The sequence below is a fragment of the Argentina silus genome (assembly GCF_951799395.1).
Source record: "Argentina silus genome assembly, chromosome: 1".
In the NCBI taxonomy this organism is placed as follows: Eukaryota; Metazoa; Chordata; class Actinopteri; order Argentiniformes; family Argentinidae; genus Argentina; species Argentina silus.
In genome coordinates, this window is record NC_139655.1 from 28,624,854 (window position 1) to 28,638,834 (window position 13,981).

At 41.9% G+C, this 13,981-nt stretch overlaps 1 protein-coding gene across 1 annotated transcript; it reads right to left on the reverse strand.

Annotated features, from left to right (window-relative positions):
• Positions 1-3,032: 3,032 nt before the first annotated feature.
• On the reverse strand, positions 3,033-6,611 carry LOC310804725 (peptidase inhibitor 15-A; the record flags this gene model as incomplete). Its single annotated transcript, XM_083670043.1, has 5 exons — positions 3,033-3,168; positions 4,521-4,636; positions 4,779-4,911; positions 5,220-5,338; positions 6,336-6,611. The coding sequence occupies 5 exons, from the start codon at positions 6,609-6,611 to the stop codon at positions 3,033-3,035; spliced, it is 780 nt and encodes a 259-aa protein (XP_083526169.1).
• Positions 6,612-13,981: the final 7,370 nt, after the last annotated feature.

Here is a 13,981-nt window from a genome sequence, read left to right on the forward strand (position 1 = left end):
GCATACAGTAGAGTTCCTGCAAACTCCACGCTCGCCGTCTCGCCCCCCCTTCCCGCCCCTTAATACGTTCCACCACCTCCATCACGTTTCCCTGCTAGATCCACGCTCCGCCTCTCGCCCCTTAATACATTCCACCCTCCGCCATCCCATTTCCCTGCATGCTATGCTAACCTTAATCCATGTCATTAACCTCCGCTCCACTTCTGTCTCTCCGTGTCTGATGGATTGCTCAGGCCTGCATGACAGTCAGCAGGTCGTCACGCTCATCAACGCCTCCTGTCATCCATCTCACCCAGGTGACTTCAACAACCACCAATCATCTCCCTGGCCTCAGTTCAGCGTTCACTTCAGACAGACAGGGTTTCTACTCATGTATACTAATCCATTCCTCTGCTTCCCGTACGGTGGTTCCAGGGAGTATGATGGTCCGCTAGGCCTGGTATGGCACTGACCTAGGCCCACTCTGAGTCTGGGGGCTCCCAGCTGGATGTCTGTGTGTGGAGGAACTGTTAGGTCTGCCCAACACATCAAAACATTTATGGCATCATATTTCCCCTCTCTCTGATTTTCACATACTTTCCCCACGTCCGGGACATTCTTTAAACTGAGTGCTGCTGCATTGCTGTACAAGGAGGAGAACGTCAGCTCCTTCTCTATTTCTCTCTCTCTCTCGCTCTCTCTCCCAACCCGCTCACTCACTCTCTATCACTCTTTCTTTCCCTTTCCACTCAATCTCTCTCCCTTTCACTCTCTTTCCCATTCACTCAATCCCTTTCTCTTGCTGTCTCACTTTCCACTTCACCTCTCTCTTTCTCTCTCTCACTCTCTCTCTCCCTCTCTCTCTCCCTGTCTCTCCCACTCTCTCTCCCTGTCTCTCTCTCACTGAGGTCAACGGTTTCATGGGACAGAGCTAAGACGAGAGAAGGGCCCCCTGAAAACGTATCGGTTGCCTTTTCGTTTGTGTAGACACGGACTCACAAGGCCAAAGTCAACGTTTTCTTAGTAGGGTTCAATTGTAGCTCCGCCGTGTTTTCTCTTCTCCCTCTCCGTCTTTGATATGCAGGATGTGGGCTTTGCAGTGGTTTGGTTGCAGTGGTAGTGTTTAATTGAAAGTGAAAACAGAGTATCAAAGAAACGGGATGAGACTGGGTTTCCCTGGACAGATCCTCTAATCAATATCAGACATCAGAGCAGCTCTGAGAACTGAGCTGAGAGTACAGATAGGGAATAGGAGAAGACACAGGACTTGGGTGGAGGCTGTATTCACAGAGAACACACTGCCAAAAATGCGAAAAGCGAAAGAGATTTTTTTTTTTTTATTACAAAATACAAAACATAACAGCGAAGCACAATTCAATGCCATCATAAATACACAAAAAAATGAATTTAAATACAGTCAGTGCGGATAAAAAAATCTGGTTAATTTCTAAATCTTTCTTTTGTATTGTTGTTCTCTATGTCGGTTTGCATTATTGGCAACTTATTGGCTAACAAAAACGTTTGTTTTTGCTAAGTATACAGTATGTATAACACTGCTCATATTACTGATATACAGTAGATGTGGGATAGTATTCAGAATCTGACCTAGTTTGAAAAGGAATTCTGAAATATTTGCCAAGTCAAAATTGCTGAGGCATTTGCTTGCCAATACTGTCCTAGTGCTTAGTTCATAAAATTACCATACTCTACTCTAAATGGGAGATAAGAAAACAAGTAAAGTATAAACAGTTTTTCCTTCAAGACTGGCTTCATCAAAATGGGTATGCAAATTGACAGCATTCCTTTAAACATCTATATAGTATGTATATACACAGTTCATTTTACAAAACAAATTAAATGTTTCTGGCATATAAAAATGTGTAACTTGCATTATGCATTAGGTATCATATTCAGGTTATGCGGATTATCTATACACAACAACAGTAATTTCCTGATATTTTGGAAATATACAAACACTTAAGGTGCACATGAGTACTTATTTCTCTAAGAACTGAAAACAGATCAGTGAAAATATCATACAAAATTACAAACAACAACAGAATTGTCCCATAGACCAAAATACATGTCATTGGTACTCCAAGCTATGCTAGAGGAACATGCCTGGGTCCATTTCATGTCGTATCCTCTACATTCCTCAAATCTTATGTTAGACAAACCTCACTGAAACCATACAATGCCCAGAATTCTGAAAAAGCAACACAACCAGTGCACAACTCAGGAGGTGTTTGAACTTGAGGAATACCTAATGACTATTCAAGGATGACAGTACACAGTACATTAGTTGTCTGACAATATGCTTTTTTCACCTTGTGTTGGTTAATGTCATTGGGCCTTCCATAGAAGTGTGAGGCCAATGGTTCCCAGTGGACCTCTAAGGCCATTCAGCTTGCTGTGTGTATTTTCTCTGGTAAGTGCACTCTGGTAAATAGCCTTTTCCCATTTGCTACAGGATATGAATGGAAATGTCATTAACTGAAGCTCCTCTGTGGTTTAGAAATGGTTGAGTGCTTCATACAACAAGTTGAGGCCTACGACCTTGTTCTTCTGGCCAAGAAATAACCATTGAGGCAGAACACACACAACGTATGTATGAAGCCTTTAGCACCATTGAACGGATTAGATATAAGCAGCTTTGATTGTGTTATCTTACACCAAACTTGAAAAATGCATCTGGACCATATTGTACGTGCAGTATATGGTCAATTATAAACCAATACAGTAATACGGAAAAAAAGCATCTGAAATGAAATCCGAGTTCTTCACAAGATAAATTATCTTCCTATCAATCAACCAATCAACCAATCAATTCATCATATAAAATCATAAAAAGAACACATTCTAATACAAAATGTAATACAATTATAATACATTATATGTACACATTATCAAAAACATTTGCTGCCTTCCAATGTATGCTTGTATCTTAAATAAGCCCATATATACAAAATAGCATGGTCCAGGACTGTTGTGCAAATCCTTTAGGGAGAAAATGTCTTTGTGGCAGGGTGTTGGATGTGTTGGACAATCTGTGTTTATTTGAACCAGTGCAGGTAGTTTGTGTTGAGAGCAGGGAAGCACATGTTGTTGCTGCATGAACCCCCATAGCTGGGGGGACAGGCAGAGCACGGGACACCTACTTTGTAGGGGGCCTCTCCAATCCAGTTTCCCCTGAAAGACAGAAACCATACAGACAGTGAGTACAGTGTGGTCTTGAGGTACTGTACAGTAATGGTATAGCTGACCGGAAAGCTCACGGTTCACATTGCATTATGCTATTGCGTCACTACAGTAAGAAAGATCTGATCTGATCTTTGTCGATTAGCGCTTTTCAATACCTGTTGCATGATGGGGATACATTTTCAGCCGCTTGAGTTTTTAGAGTCACGAGATCAAGGCTCACGCAATGTACCTCAATCAGGAAAAGCTCTACATGCCGCGATGTGCAGACTGTGAGAGATCTATTGATTGCACATATATGTTCAGTCGATGGTTGTGTTATGTGGTGATTATTCAAAGAGAATTCACAAGATGTTTTATGTTCTCGCCTAACCTAGCCTAATTCTAGTTGGATCAATTTTGAAACAATTCAAACAAGCCTGCTGGCTGGCTGAGGTCTGATTGAGGTCTTGAAGGGGCACAGTTGTATTTTAGGAAAGACAGAAGTGCAAGTTACAGTATTTCATCATAAGGCTACAATTGAATATGCTTTTCAGATTTCAGGTCAAACATGGCTGATGTTTAAATAGCAGCATTTTCATTAAAGCCAGTCTGTCATTTTCCCAGTAAATAATGTATAGGCCTACCCTTGGATTCTGGTAAATATAACTTATAAATTGCATAATGTAATTACAACTGTCCATAACCAAAATACCAATGACGATGATGTTTATGCAACTGACCTGGATATTTGTATACTCAATACACTTATAGTCGATCGTTTTTTTATCTGTATTTTTTTTTTTTGCTCAGTCGCCTCACTTCTGAAAATTAAATCCGTTAAACAATTAATCTGTGTCTGCCCTTAGTGAGTTAAAATAGGCCATCAATGCGCTGAGTCAGTTATTCTTAAACATCTCCTCCTCAATGAGATTAAAAGGCCTAGGTCACAAGTCAGTCACAAGTCCCAACAGTCATGAAACGCCAGCCTTTGATTTCGTAAGTAGGGAAAGAATTCTTCTGGAATTCTCCAGGAGTTTCTGGAGCTTTCGGAATGTAGTGCCCATACACAGCCTTGTATTGAGGTTTCTGAGTCTCTCAGTGACACGGGCCGAACAGCATTTTTGAAGTATGTGCTAAAGACCTAAGAGACAACCTTTTTGGATGCAGATTAACTGTACGATTCTGCTAGCAGGCTAAAATGCAAAGTATTGGTATGTATATAAGCACTAACATACTCATTTACAGTACTGTACATCGTTGTTAAAAGCACAAGGATAAGGGCATAGACGCTGGTGAAAAATCATAAACCATATGGATAGAGTCAGAATGATCATACACATGTTGTTTAACAGTATACTTACTTGGGTGAATAGTTGCACACTAAGTATGTTGCCCGTTTCCACACCGAGCCCCATACGTTCATATTGTTACACGTGTGAACGGCACAGCCAACTTTGTTCGATGTCGCCCACACCATCTGGAGACAGAGATAGAGATAGAGTGGGGATCATCATTATCCAGTCTGTATGACATGGGTCATGAATTACTTACATGACTTGCATTTACTCAAAATACTGTACATGATATAGGGGTAGCTCACCCGTCCCATCACCACTTACTTGTGTGTAATGTGTACACATGGGTCCATAGCACTTGAGGGGGCATCTGGGATTGCAGTCACGGGGGTAGGGGAACACATAGTCTTTGACCTCATCGTACCATGGTTTGACAAGTTGAAGAATGGATCGATAGCTGTAGACAAAGACAGACAGACACACATGAGTAACCGGAGTAAAAGGAGTATCAACACTACTCGTTAGAGATAAATGGCAATGGTGTCATGAAGGTCAAAACCCACTGGACTATTGGGTCATGGCCAGAGACAGGGTCATGGCTAGAACCATTGGTTTTGTTTATTTGTTGGGTCACAGGAGCATTCCCGAAAGCCTAAGGAGGGAGTCACGGTGCAAAAAGCCTTTCTGAAATTGGACTGAGGCATGGCCGTGACTTCTCGGGCTGCCCTTGAGGGGTGCACATGTGAGGGGTCAAAGGTGACTCACCGTCCTGTTCTGACAGAGAGGTTCTGACCCAGGAACCTAAGGAGGTGTCGTGGTCCGTGTTCCCACATACAGGCGTGTGCCCAGTCCTCTGCCGTCTTAGCCAGAGTCTCGTCCCAGACCTAAACACACGGGACACAGGAGAAACATGGAACTGATTACATAATATATGGAAAATATACACACACTGAGCCTACTGTGTACCTGATAGAGTGCTATATACGTGAGAGTTGTCGCTATAGCTGACTTTGCTGTTTCTTTACAAGGTTACATTCACAGACAGTATCCTGCAGTTGTCCAAGTGTTCCAAAGCAACAATAGAGCCAAAGATGTGGATTGGATCATGGTTAAGAAGTCCAACTCCTGGTTCGTGGTAAGCTATGCTCGCACGTGGCTCCCATCCCGAATGATGTACGACTACGCAATGGGGGGACACTTCCGCTGATGATTTCACTACTGCAGTATGCCTGTGATCATGACTATCATGACCGTGCACATATTCAAGGAGGGATACGCTGGATCTGACATATCAATTTAACCTCCAATCTTGACATTTTTCAAATCATCATCCAACTTTTATGCATCCAAATAGTATGTTGTTCATGAAATACAACAGATGACTGTGTCATACACCCACACCCATAAGTCATTATTCATTAACTATCAAAAACCCATTACACTGCTCGGTGTGATGATTTGGCCTAGAGTTGAGTAGCACTTTTGCACTCAACACTCTCCCACCAGCAGACCACTGGTATTACGCATGACCCCTCTCCTAGTGAGGGTCTACTTTGGTGGTCTCAGCCACTGAAATCTGCTCAACAGCTGGTAGTGCCAAAATACATTTGTCACTGTGGCTTCCTGCACTGAACTACACATCCATTAACATCAACCTAAATGTCACCTATCACCAATACACCATTTTCTCTTTATACAGCTTGCATGTGCCACTCTATGTGAATCGTGTGTGCAATACACTGTGTGCATTGACAAGTATGGATATGTTTGTAAAAATACAGAAAAATAAGCAAAAATGTTTGTTGAAGAGAGGGGGTAGAATAACATGCAATTAAATGATTAAACTGAATTGATAAAGTTGGTATACAGAATATCACTTACCATGTACTCCATATTGGAAGCCGGGGGGAAAACCTTTCCTCTTACTTTATTGTGGTAATCAAGAATGGCAAGCATGTCGTTTTGGGAAATATAACGCTTCCTCCTGGTTTTGGGACTATTCGCGGTGTCTGCTCCATAGCTGAGTGCTGCGCCAAAATCGGTGAAATTGGTGGCTGGCAACGTCGTGGACACGGTAGGAGTATTCGTTGCCAGTACACTTGCTCCGCAAGATATGCACAGAAGCAGAATGTCTATGGCAAAGCACTGAGTTTTCATTTTTGGTTCGTTTTGATACCTGACAGAATGTATTCCGGGTCTTGAATTAATCTGAAATGAAAGCAAAAAATACATATAGACCTTAGAATATATTATATAAGATATCATTGTTATTCATTCATTATTCATAGTCATCTGTAAGCTAATGTGCACGTGCAAAATTGCAGCAATACTTAACATTTTTTACTTGCAGATTTGCTCATTTGTAACCCAAGTCGATGCAATTGCATGTCTTTGCAAAATCTTTGCAAAAGTTCCAAAAAGTTTCCAAACGCATACGCAGAAGAATGATATCAGTGGCAGCAGAACTATTCCTTCATGGAATGTTGGAAAAAGTCCTACCTTCTACTTTGCGGCGGTATCTAGCGCTTGTGTTGCCAGGCGATTTCTTCCCAAGCTTTTGCACTAGATAGGAGAGGTGCTTCCAAAAGTAGGCTGTCGCTCTTTGGAAACTATAGGAGGACTTCGGCTCTAGTTCGACTCACCGGGTTTATATATGGCAGTGGACGATGCAGGAAGTGCGCCTGCTTTGAAGGTGTGCGGAGTCCCTCCCTGTCACCTGAAACAAAACATCATTTTGAAACGTAGTGTTTTGTTTCTTCAATCCCATTCCTGGCAGAGCTTGCTCAAGTTCATCAAACATCTGCTTTAGTTTTGCGCAGCTGGACAAAGTGAGAACGAAAACATATGATAAGATAGCAAACAATCCCGTAGACCAGCCATAGAGGTCAGAGGGATTGCTGAGGTTGTTGTAGCCATCATAAACCTGGATGATACTGTGCCAGGTACTTATGCATCATAGCTAATAGAGAATAGATAACTATTTCATCTCAATTATATGATATATCATAGTTATATCATAGTTTTGGAGCCAGGATGACACAATTTCTTGCCATTTTTAGTATCTCACACTGTATGATAAGTAGTAGGCTATTATAATGGTGTTAAGGCCAGAACAACTGTTGATTATCAACATTTATATGATCATAGAGATATGGTAAATTGGTATTACTGTTGCTAAGTAGTGCACATTAGTGTCTGTTACAGTAAAACAAACATCCCAGTGATATTAAGAAATGACCATTGTAATACGTTTGCACTTTGCTTTTTAACACTGAAGTGGTCAGAACGTGCATAAACAATGCAGGGATATCCAACAGTTTTATGGGTTGGGGTGAGTGCCGGGTCCCTTTCTCCTATTTGTTTTCATTGTCGTATTCATTATACTGTAAAGATTACACTTGTTCAGTGTTTGGGTCCAGCAGAGCTCAGTGCCAGAACCGACATCGGGCCAAGTAAAGAACCCCTTCAGCAGGTCATCATTTTCTTTGGCAGCTGTTAGACAAATCAAAGCAACGTGACGCAGGAGCAATTTTCTTTCCCCACTCTTTTTTTCTCTCTTTCTCCGGCAAATGGGTTCTTTTCCAAAATTTTCTTGGAAATGATTGACTTTTCAGGTGCTGGAATGGTGGGAATAGTGTATATCACTCAAAGGGTGGTGTGCAGTAGTATTGTTTGAGCCCTTCTCTGTACTTTACCATCTATACTCTTTTATTTATTGGTACTGCACTTCTAGCAAAGCGTATTGGTACTTTAACATCATTCTAAATGGCCAGGACATTAAGCAGGCATGTCCGTTTCTTACATTTTCTGCATTTTTACCTCTCAATTTTCAGAAGTTGCTCCACAGGAGGTATTTGGTGACTGCAGAATACTTCAGTCAGCTACTGTACATCTGCAATCTCTCAATCAAAAGCTGGCTATCAGCTTTGTTGATTTTGGCCCCAAGAGCTCCATGTAGACCATATGCCGTCAATCACTGCTGCAAACCTATTGCAGCTTTTCTATGAGGCGAGTAAAGCTTGCATTGGATTGATTGGCTGATCTTGCCCATTGATATGGGCAACTAATCTATTTACCTTCTATCCAGAGACGTGGTGACCAACCTTGGTCCTGGACCCTCCACTGACCCTCCACTGTGGCCACAGGCTGCTTGTTTAGAGGTCTGAGGCTCTGTCTGCTGTTATGGCTGCACACTGTGCACCTGTTAGATGTTTTGACTCATCCTCTCATATGGAACCAATTTAGTTCAGCCCTTTGCCAAAGACTCTGAGCATCACAATGATGAAAGAAACTACTTCCAGATCTATAACTAGAATCCCAATTGATGTCCATTACTGTATGTTTGCCTTAATTTTTTACCTTCATTTACACCATTTGAATTATTTCAGAAAGAGAGACCTGGCCAAGAGTGGCTTAAAACACGGAACAGCATACAGTGTACTGTAATGGATGCTTTCATCTAGATCTAGGCCTGCGCTCCATCACCTGTTAGACCAAAGTTATGCGCTCTCTCCATGTGCACTCCTCAATAGAGGCACCACATGATACAGCCTAGTCTCAAGGTTCTGGTTTGCTCAGTGAACTCAGTGACTTTAGAGAGGTTGAACCAGAATTATCATATTATCAGAAGCGTAATTAGGGCTTTATTTGGGGCACAGGCCGCTCAGAGGGCCTTGGGTCTGTTTTGGAAAAGCATTATTTTTCAGACAGAGCATTTATTTACTTACAATATATTGTTCCAAGTTTCCCCCTGCCTTTCCCCTCTTCTGAGGCCTCTCGAAGCCCAGTGTTGATGCCAATACAGAGAGAGTGAGATGCAGCAGAGAGAGAAGGGAGAGAGGGGAAGAGTGAGGGTGTGTATGTGTGTTTGTGTGTGTGTGTGTGTGTGTGTGTGTGAGAGAGAGAGAGAGAGAGAGAGAGAGAGAGAGAGAGAGAGAGGGAGGGAGAGAGAGAGAGAGAGAGAGAGAGAGAGAGAGAGAGAGAGAGAGAGAGAGAGAGAGGCATAAAGACAAATAAACAGAATGATTAAAACCACACATTTTCTGGTTCAGATATTCAGGTATCTTACTGCTGCAGTATGATATTCTACAGCCCGTGCATTGCTCGATTTGTTTTATTATTATTTTTTGCAACAGACACTGAAAGTATCCTGTACATGGTCCCTGACAAATAAACAAGTAAATTAATATCCTAAGGGATGGGCTGCTCTGTCTCTCTCTGTCTGTCTGGTTGGCTGTCTGTCGGTCACTCTAGCAATCAGAGCTCACAGACTCCAACCCAGCTGTGTACTCCACCCAGGGCTATTGTTACCGCACTGGCAAGGTCTGCCGCGTCTGGGAAAATCACTTAGAGGTCGTCAGTGTGTGTGTGAATGAAGGGATGAAAATGAGCTCTATTATGATTTGAAAAGAGAAACCTTCAAGCCAGGAAAAGGTTTAGAGCTGAGAAGATATATGGTGTGTGCTTTGTTTTCATATGGAATTATTTCAACCATTTATGATTTGTCTTCGTTGAGCTCCTTTTCTCTAAAGGTAGTTTAGCTTTGCTGCCCACTTTGGCCACACTGGAAATGTTCAAACGTGCATATGCCACGTTTTCTAATAGCTGCAAATACTGCAGGTGCATATGCATGTGAACAAAAAAAAAATATACAAATGGTACGTAAAGGCCAAAGACCTTGACACCAGATAACCACTGAACATTCTTTATAATGCAATGTCATTCCTTGATCGCTACCGATTATCATGGCCTTTTAGCACTATTTTAAAGCTCAAATCTACATACTGGACCTTTCAAATGGTACAGTGAAAGAACATACCTGGAGGTAAAAGTAAATAATGATCATACTGATTGAATTATGTTTCATTGTGTCTTCAGACGTTTCAACATTTACAGATAGTTCGAAGCCATGCTGCTGAACTTCACCTTTCGTCTCGCTTTGAAGCTTGCCTTCATGTTCAGAAAGAGTTTTTGGGCACTGGCTGTTATAAAAGTCTGTGGTACTGGGTCAGATTGGAAAATGTATAAAAAAAATAAAAATAAAAGTTCAGTGATGTCACAAGTTTGTTTTGGTTGGCCAGTGAGCCAAAAGAAATTGTGACAGTTCAGAGCCGTTTACATTGGTCAAAAGCCCAGTCTCCAACTTCAGGTTGACCAAAGGCTGCTTCTTCAACACACAGCTGTTAAACATTGTATCAGTACAATATATGGTTACATAGCAAATATTGTATATTTCTCACAGTGAACACACTTTCAGCAGGGCAAAGGCGTGTTGACAGTAAAGGCATCAACAGCTGAGAAAGTTTTGCTCAGCGTTCCCATGTTCGAAAGTGGATTCAAACTCCTCCCTTGTTGAGAGAGCTACAAGCACAGTAATTAAGAAAATAAATATCAAAGTCCTTTGATCAAAGTGTGTCCTCCTGGCTGAGCTTCAGATTAATTCAGAATGAATTTCTTGTGCAGTTTTTATAGGAACCAGTGTGTTTCGAATGCCACCAGTTTTCGAATGCCAGCATTTCGCAGGTGGGCAGTGTGCATTCAATTATCGATTTAAAAAAAATAAATCTGGTTGAAATCCCCGCCACCATTTGAAGCACTTCTCGATTCGTCAGTAGAATCTGCTTGTCGCTGGTGAAATTCACCAGATGCACCGCCTCCCCATTGTCTAAAGCCAGGTATCATCCTTCTAGAGCGACCTCGCTTCGCCTGAACTATTATCAGTGTGGATTCAGTGTGGATTCATTCAGAGTCATGCTACTTGTCGTCAAAGACAATATCGCCTCCCATCAGCACTTTCCGATGGGTGCGCCGTTAGACTCTCCATTTAAATGGTGAGTCTGATTTACTGAGACTTCCATGCATACATCCCGTTTTGCACAATGCTCCACCTCGACAAGATTCTTGGAAAACAGAAAAAAATGTGATAATAACAGTGGTAAGTAGTATATTTAACTATATTTGATTTCATGGTCATTTAATTACATGGTCATTACACAAGTGAGTATATTGTTGTTACTTTGGAATGATACCTACATACGTGTTAACTGTTGCCACGTGGCCTTCTCTGGACTACAATCCAATGACTGCATCCATACTTGACCCCTAAAACTCTTTGCAGGATTGAATGTTTTTCTCATGTTGTTGTCTAGATACAAGCCTGGTTCCTGTTTGGCCAGTCAAAACACTGTCTGTGGAATCCAGAGTGACTTTGTCCCCAACTGCGGTCAAGCAGAAGACACAAACCATACAGGCCTTTAAGGCAAGAGTCAAGTGCAAACAGTACATGACAAGGAGGATGCCCTTGAAACCTTGGTGCAGTGACAGGAATTCACTTGGAATCTTAAACAAAAATGTATTTTTCATGATATCAAGCCTCTTGTATCTTTTCCTAAAGACGGTTTACAGTGGAATACAGTAGTGGTTAATGTTAGGTGGAATGTTAGGTGGAAACTAAACCATAAACCTTGTGTCATAGCCTTTACAGTGCTTAAAAACATACTTTACGACCACAATACCTCCAGAACATATACCTTAAACACTCCCCTTTTTCCCATAACAGTGTTTTGGGTGTGGGAAACCCAATAGCATTACTAGACAGGAGGGCTTGACTTGAGGAGTAAGTCGTCCAACCTCTGTATCTATTTTTGACATGCCACATTCCTTTGCCCCCAGATATTCTCACCCATCTATAAGACATTTACAGGCATCTTTGATGCTCAGGGCTTGTAAGGGAGGACAGAGATGGGACTGTGGTCGCACACAGACATTTCACAAGAGGTTCTGATGTCAGCTGAGCAAGAGACACGCAAACATGAAATATCCACCCAGGGGCTAAAATTAGAGCAGAGACGTTTTATGATGTATCTTTATGACAACAGGTAACAAAAACTATCACCTCAGACAGAGAGAATAAAAAAAACGTGGCTAGATAATAATTGTATTATCTAAACAGATCACTTTCCATTGTACCTGTATGTATTCATGAGAACATTGTCTATTTTCCATCTCCTCATTTTTGTGTCTTCTTTTCCTTCTAAACAATAACAGGTGGAAAGCTTGCACTGTTGCAATGTATAGTAAACCTATCCCCCTGGCCTCTTGTGGGAGTCTGTTGTGTGTCAGTATGTCGTGGTGAGAGAGACAGTTCATTCCCCTGTGCTGTAGAGGTGGAGGTGGCTGCTGGGGCTGGGTCAGAGTTACAGCCGGTTGGCTGGCTGTGGCTGGGGAGGCCTGGAGGCTGTCTAGACAGCAGATGAGGGATGAGCTGAGGCCTGGCACTGGCAGACAGGTCCTGTGGCTGGGCCTTTGGTCTGGTTGTTCTGGGCCTTTGGCTCTTATGCTGCACCTCTGCATTGGTGTGGAACTCACTTCATACACCTTCAATGTGTAACTCATTGAATTGACTGGTGTAATGACTATGTTATTACAGAGTGGATATACCAAAGCATTCATAGCCCTGATGGTAGGGCTTATTTAAGTGATTATTCATTTAAATCACCAGTTATCCACATCAAGATGGCGTGTATGAGGATATATTGGGTGTGTGTCATGCAATGCGTCATAATGGTGACATTTTGTCTCTTTCAGCTGAAATGTATTACTGCTGATGCAATACACCATGCACCCAGACAACTCTCTACATCAAGCCAGCATATATGCAAGGTAATGCAGTTTTTATAGCGCAGCTGGAAAGTCATTTACATGATGTAAAGATTGATACTGCAGCTTCCCCCCAGACATTCCTTGACAGTCCAACCTAGAAAGCATGTCTGCTCTGTCCCTTGAAAATCATGACTTGCATAAATCTCCTTTTCCTATAATCAAAATGTTGCTTAAGATTTATGATTGGGCTGGATTTATCATCATCCACTCCTGAAGAAATGGTCAAGCTCCCAAAAGGGGAAGAACAAAAAAAGCCTGTGACTCCGGCTCCCGTTGTGGGTGGTTGAAGACCTGCTCGTTGCTTATTGGCTCCTGATACAGGGTTCCGTATGGTTGTGAAGCGCTGACAAAAAGTTGCACCCGTTTGCTTTAAGTTGCGTTAGTAGGGAGTGGTGACATCTGGTGAATTGCACGATTCAGAGTTGAAGAATAATGATTGCAAATTGTGATGCTGAAATGTTTTTATGTCAGATTTTGTTCCCCCTGATCCTCTTAGAGCCTATTAAAAATGCTATGAAACCACCTGGCAGAGAACAAAGAAACACAGTACGCTAATACCTATGATCCTATTGTTACACTCTGGTTACTCACTTTGCGATGGATGTGCAAGACACTACTGAAACCGAACAGTTCCCCCCAGCTTAGCTCTAGATGAAGTTTATAACTGAATTCCAGCGTTGCAGTTCAAGGTCGAGCAAGACAATGCTAGAAATAAACCCTGTCGTCAGAAATGTAAATTTGGAAGAGGAAAGTTGAAATGACATGCCAAACCAGGCTGTGGGATGTTGTAGGCTTTAGGTTTAACAGATATTTCAAAATATTCTTCACAGTAATGAAAATAGTGCAGCGTTTCCAAGCTAAATGTT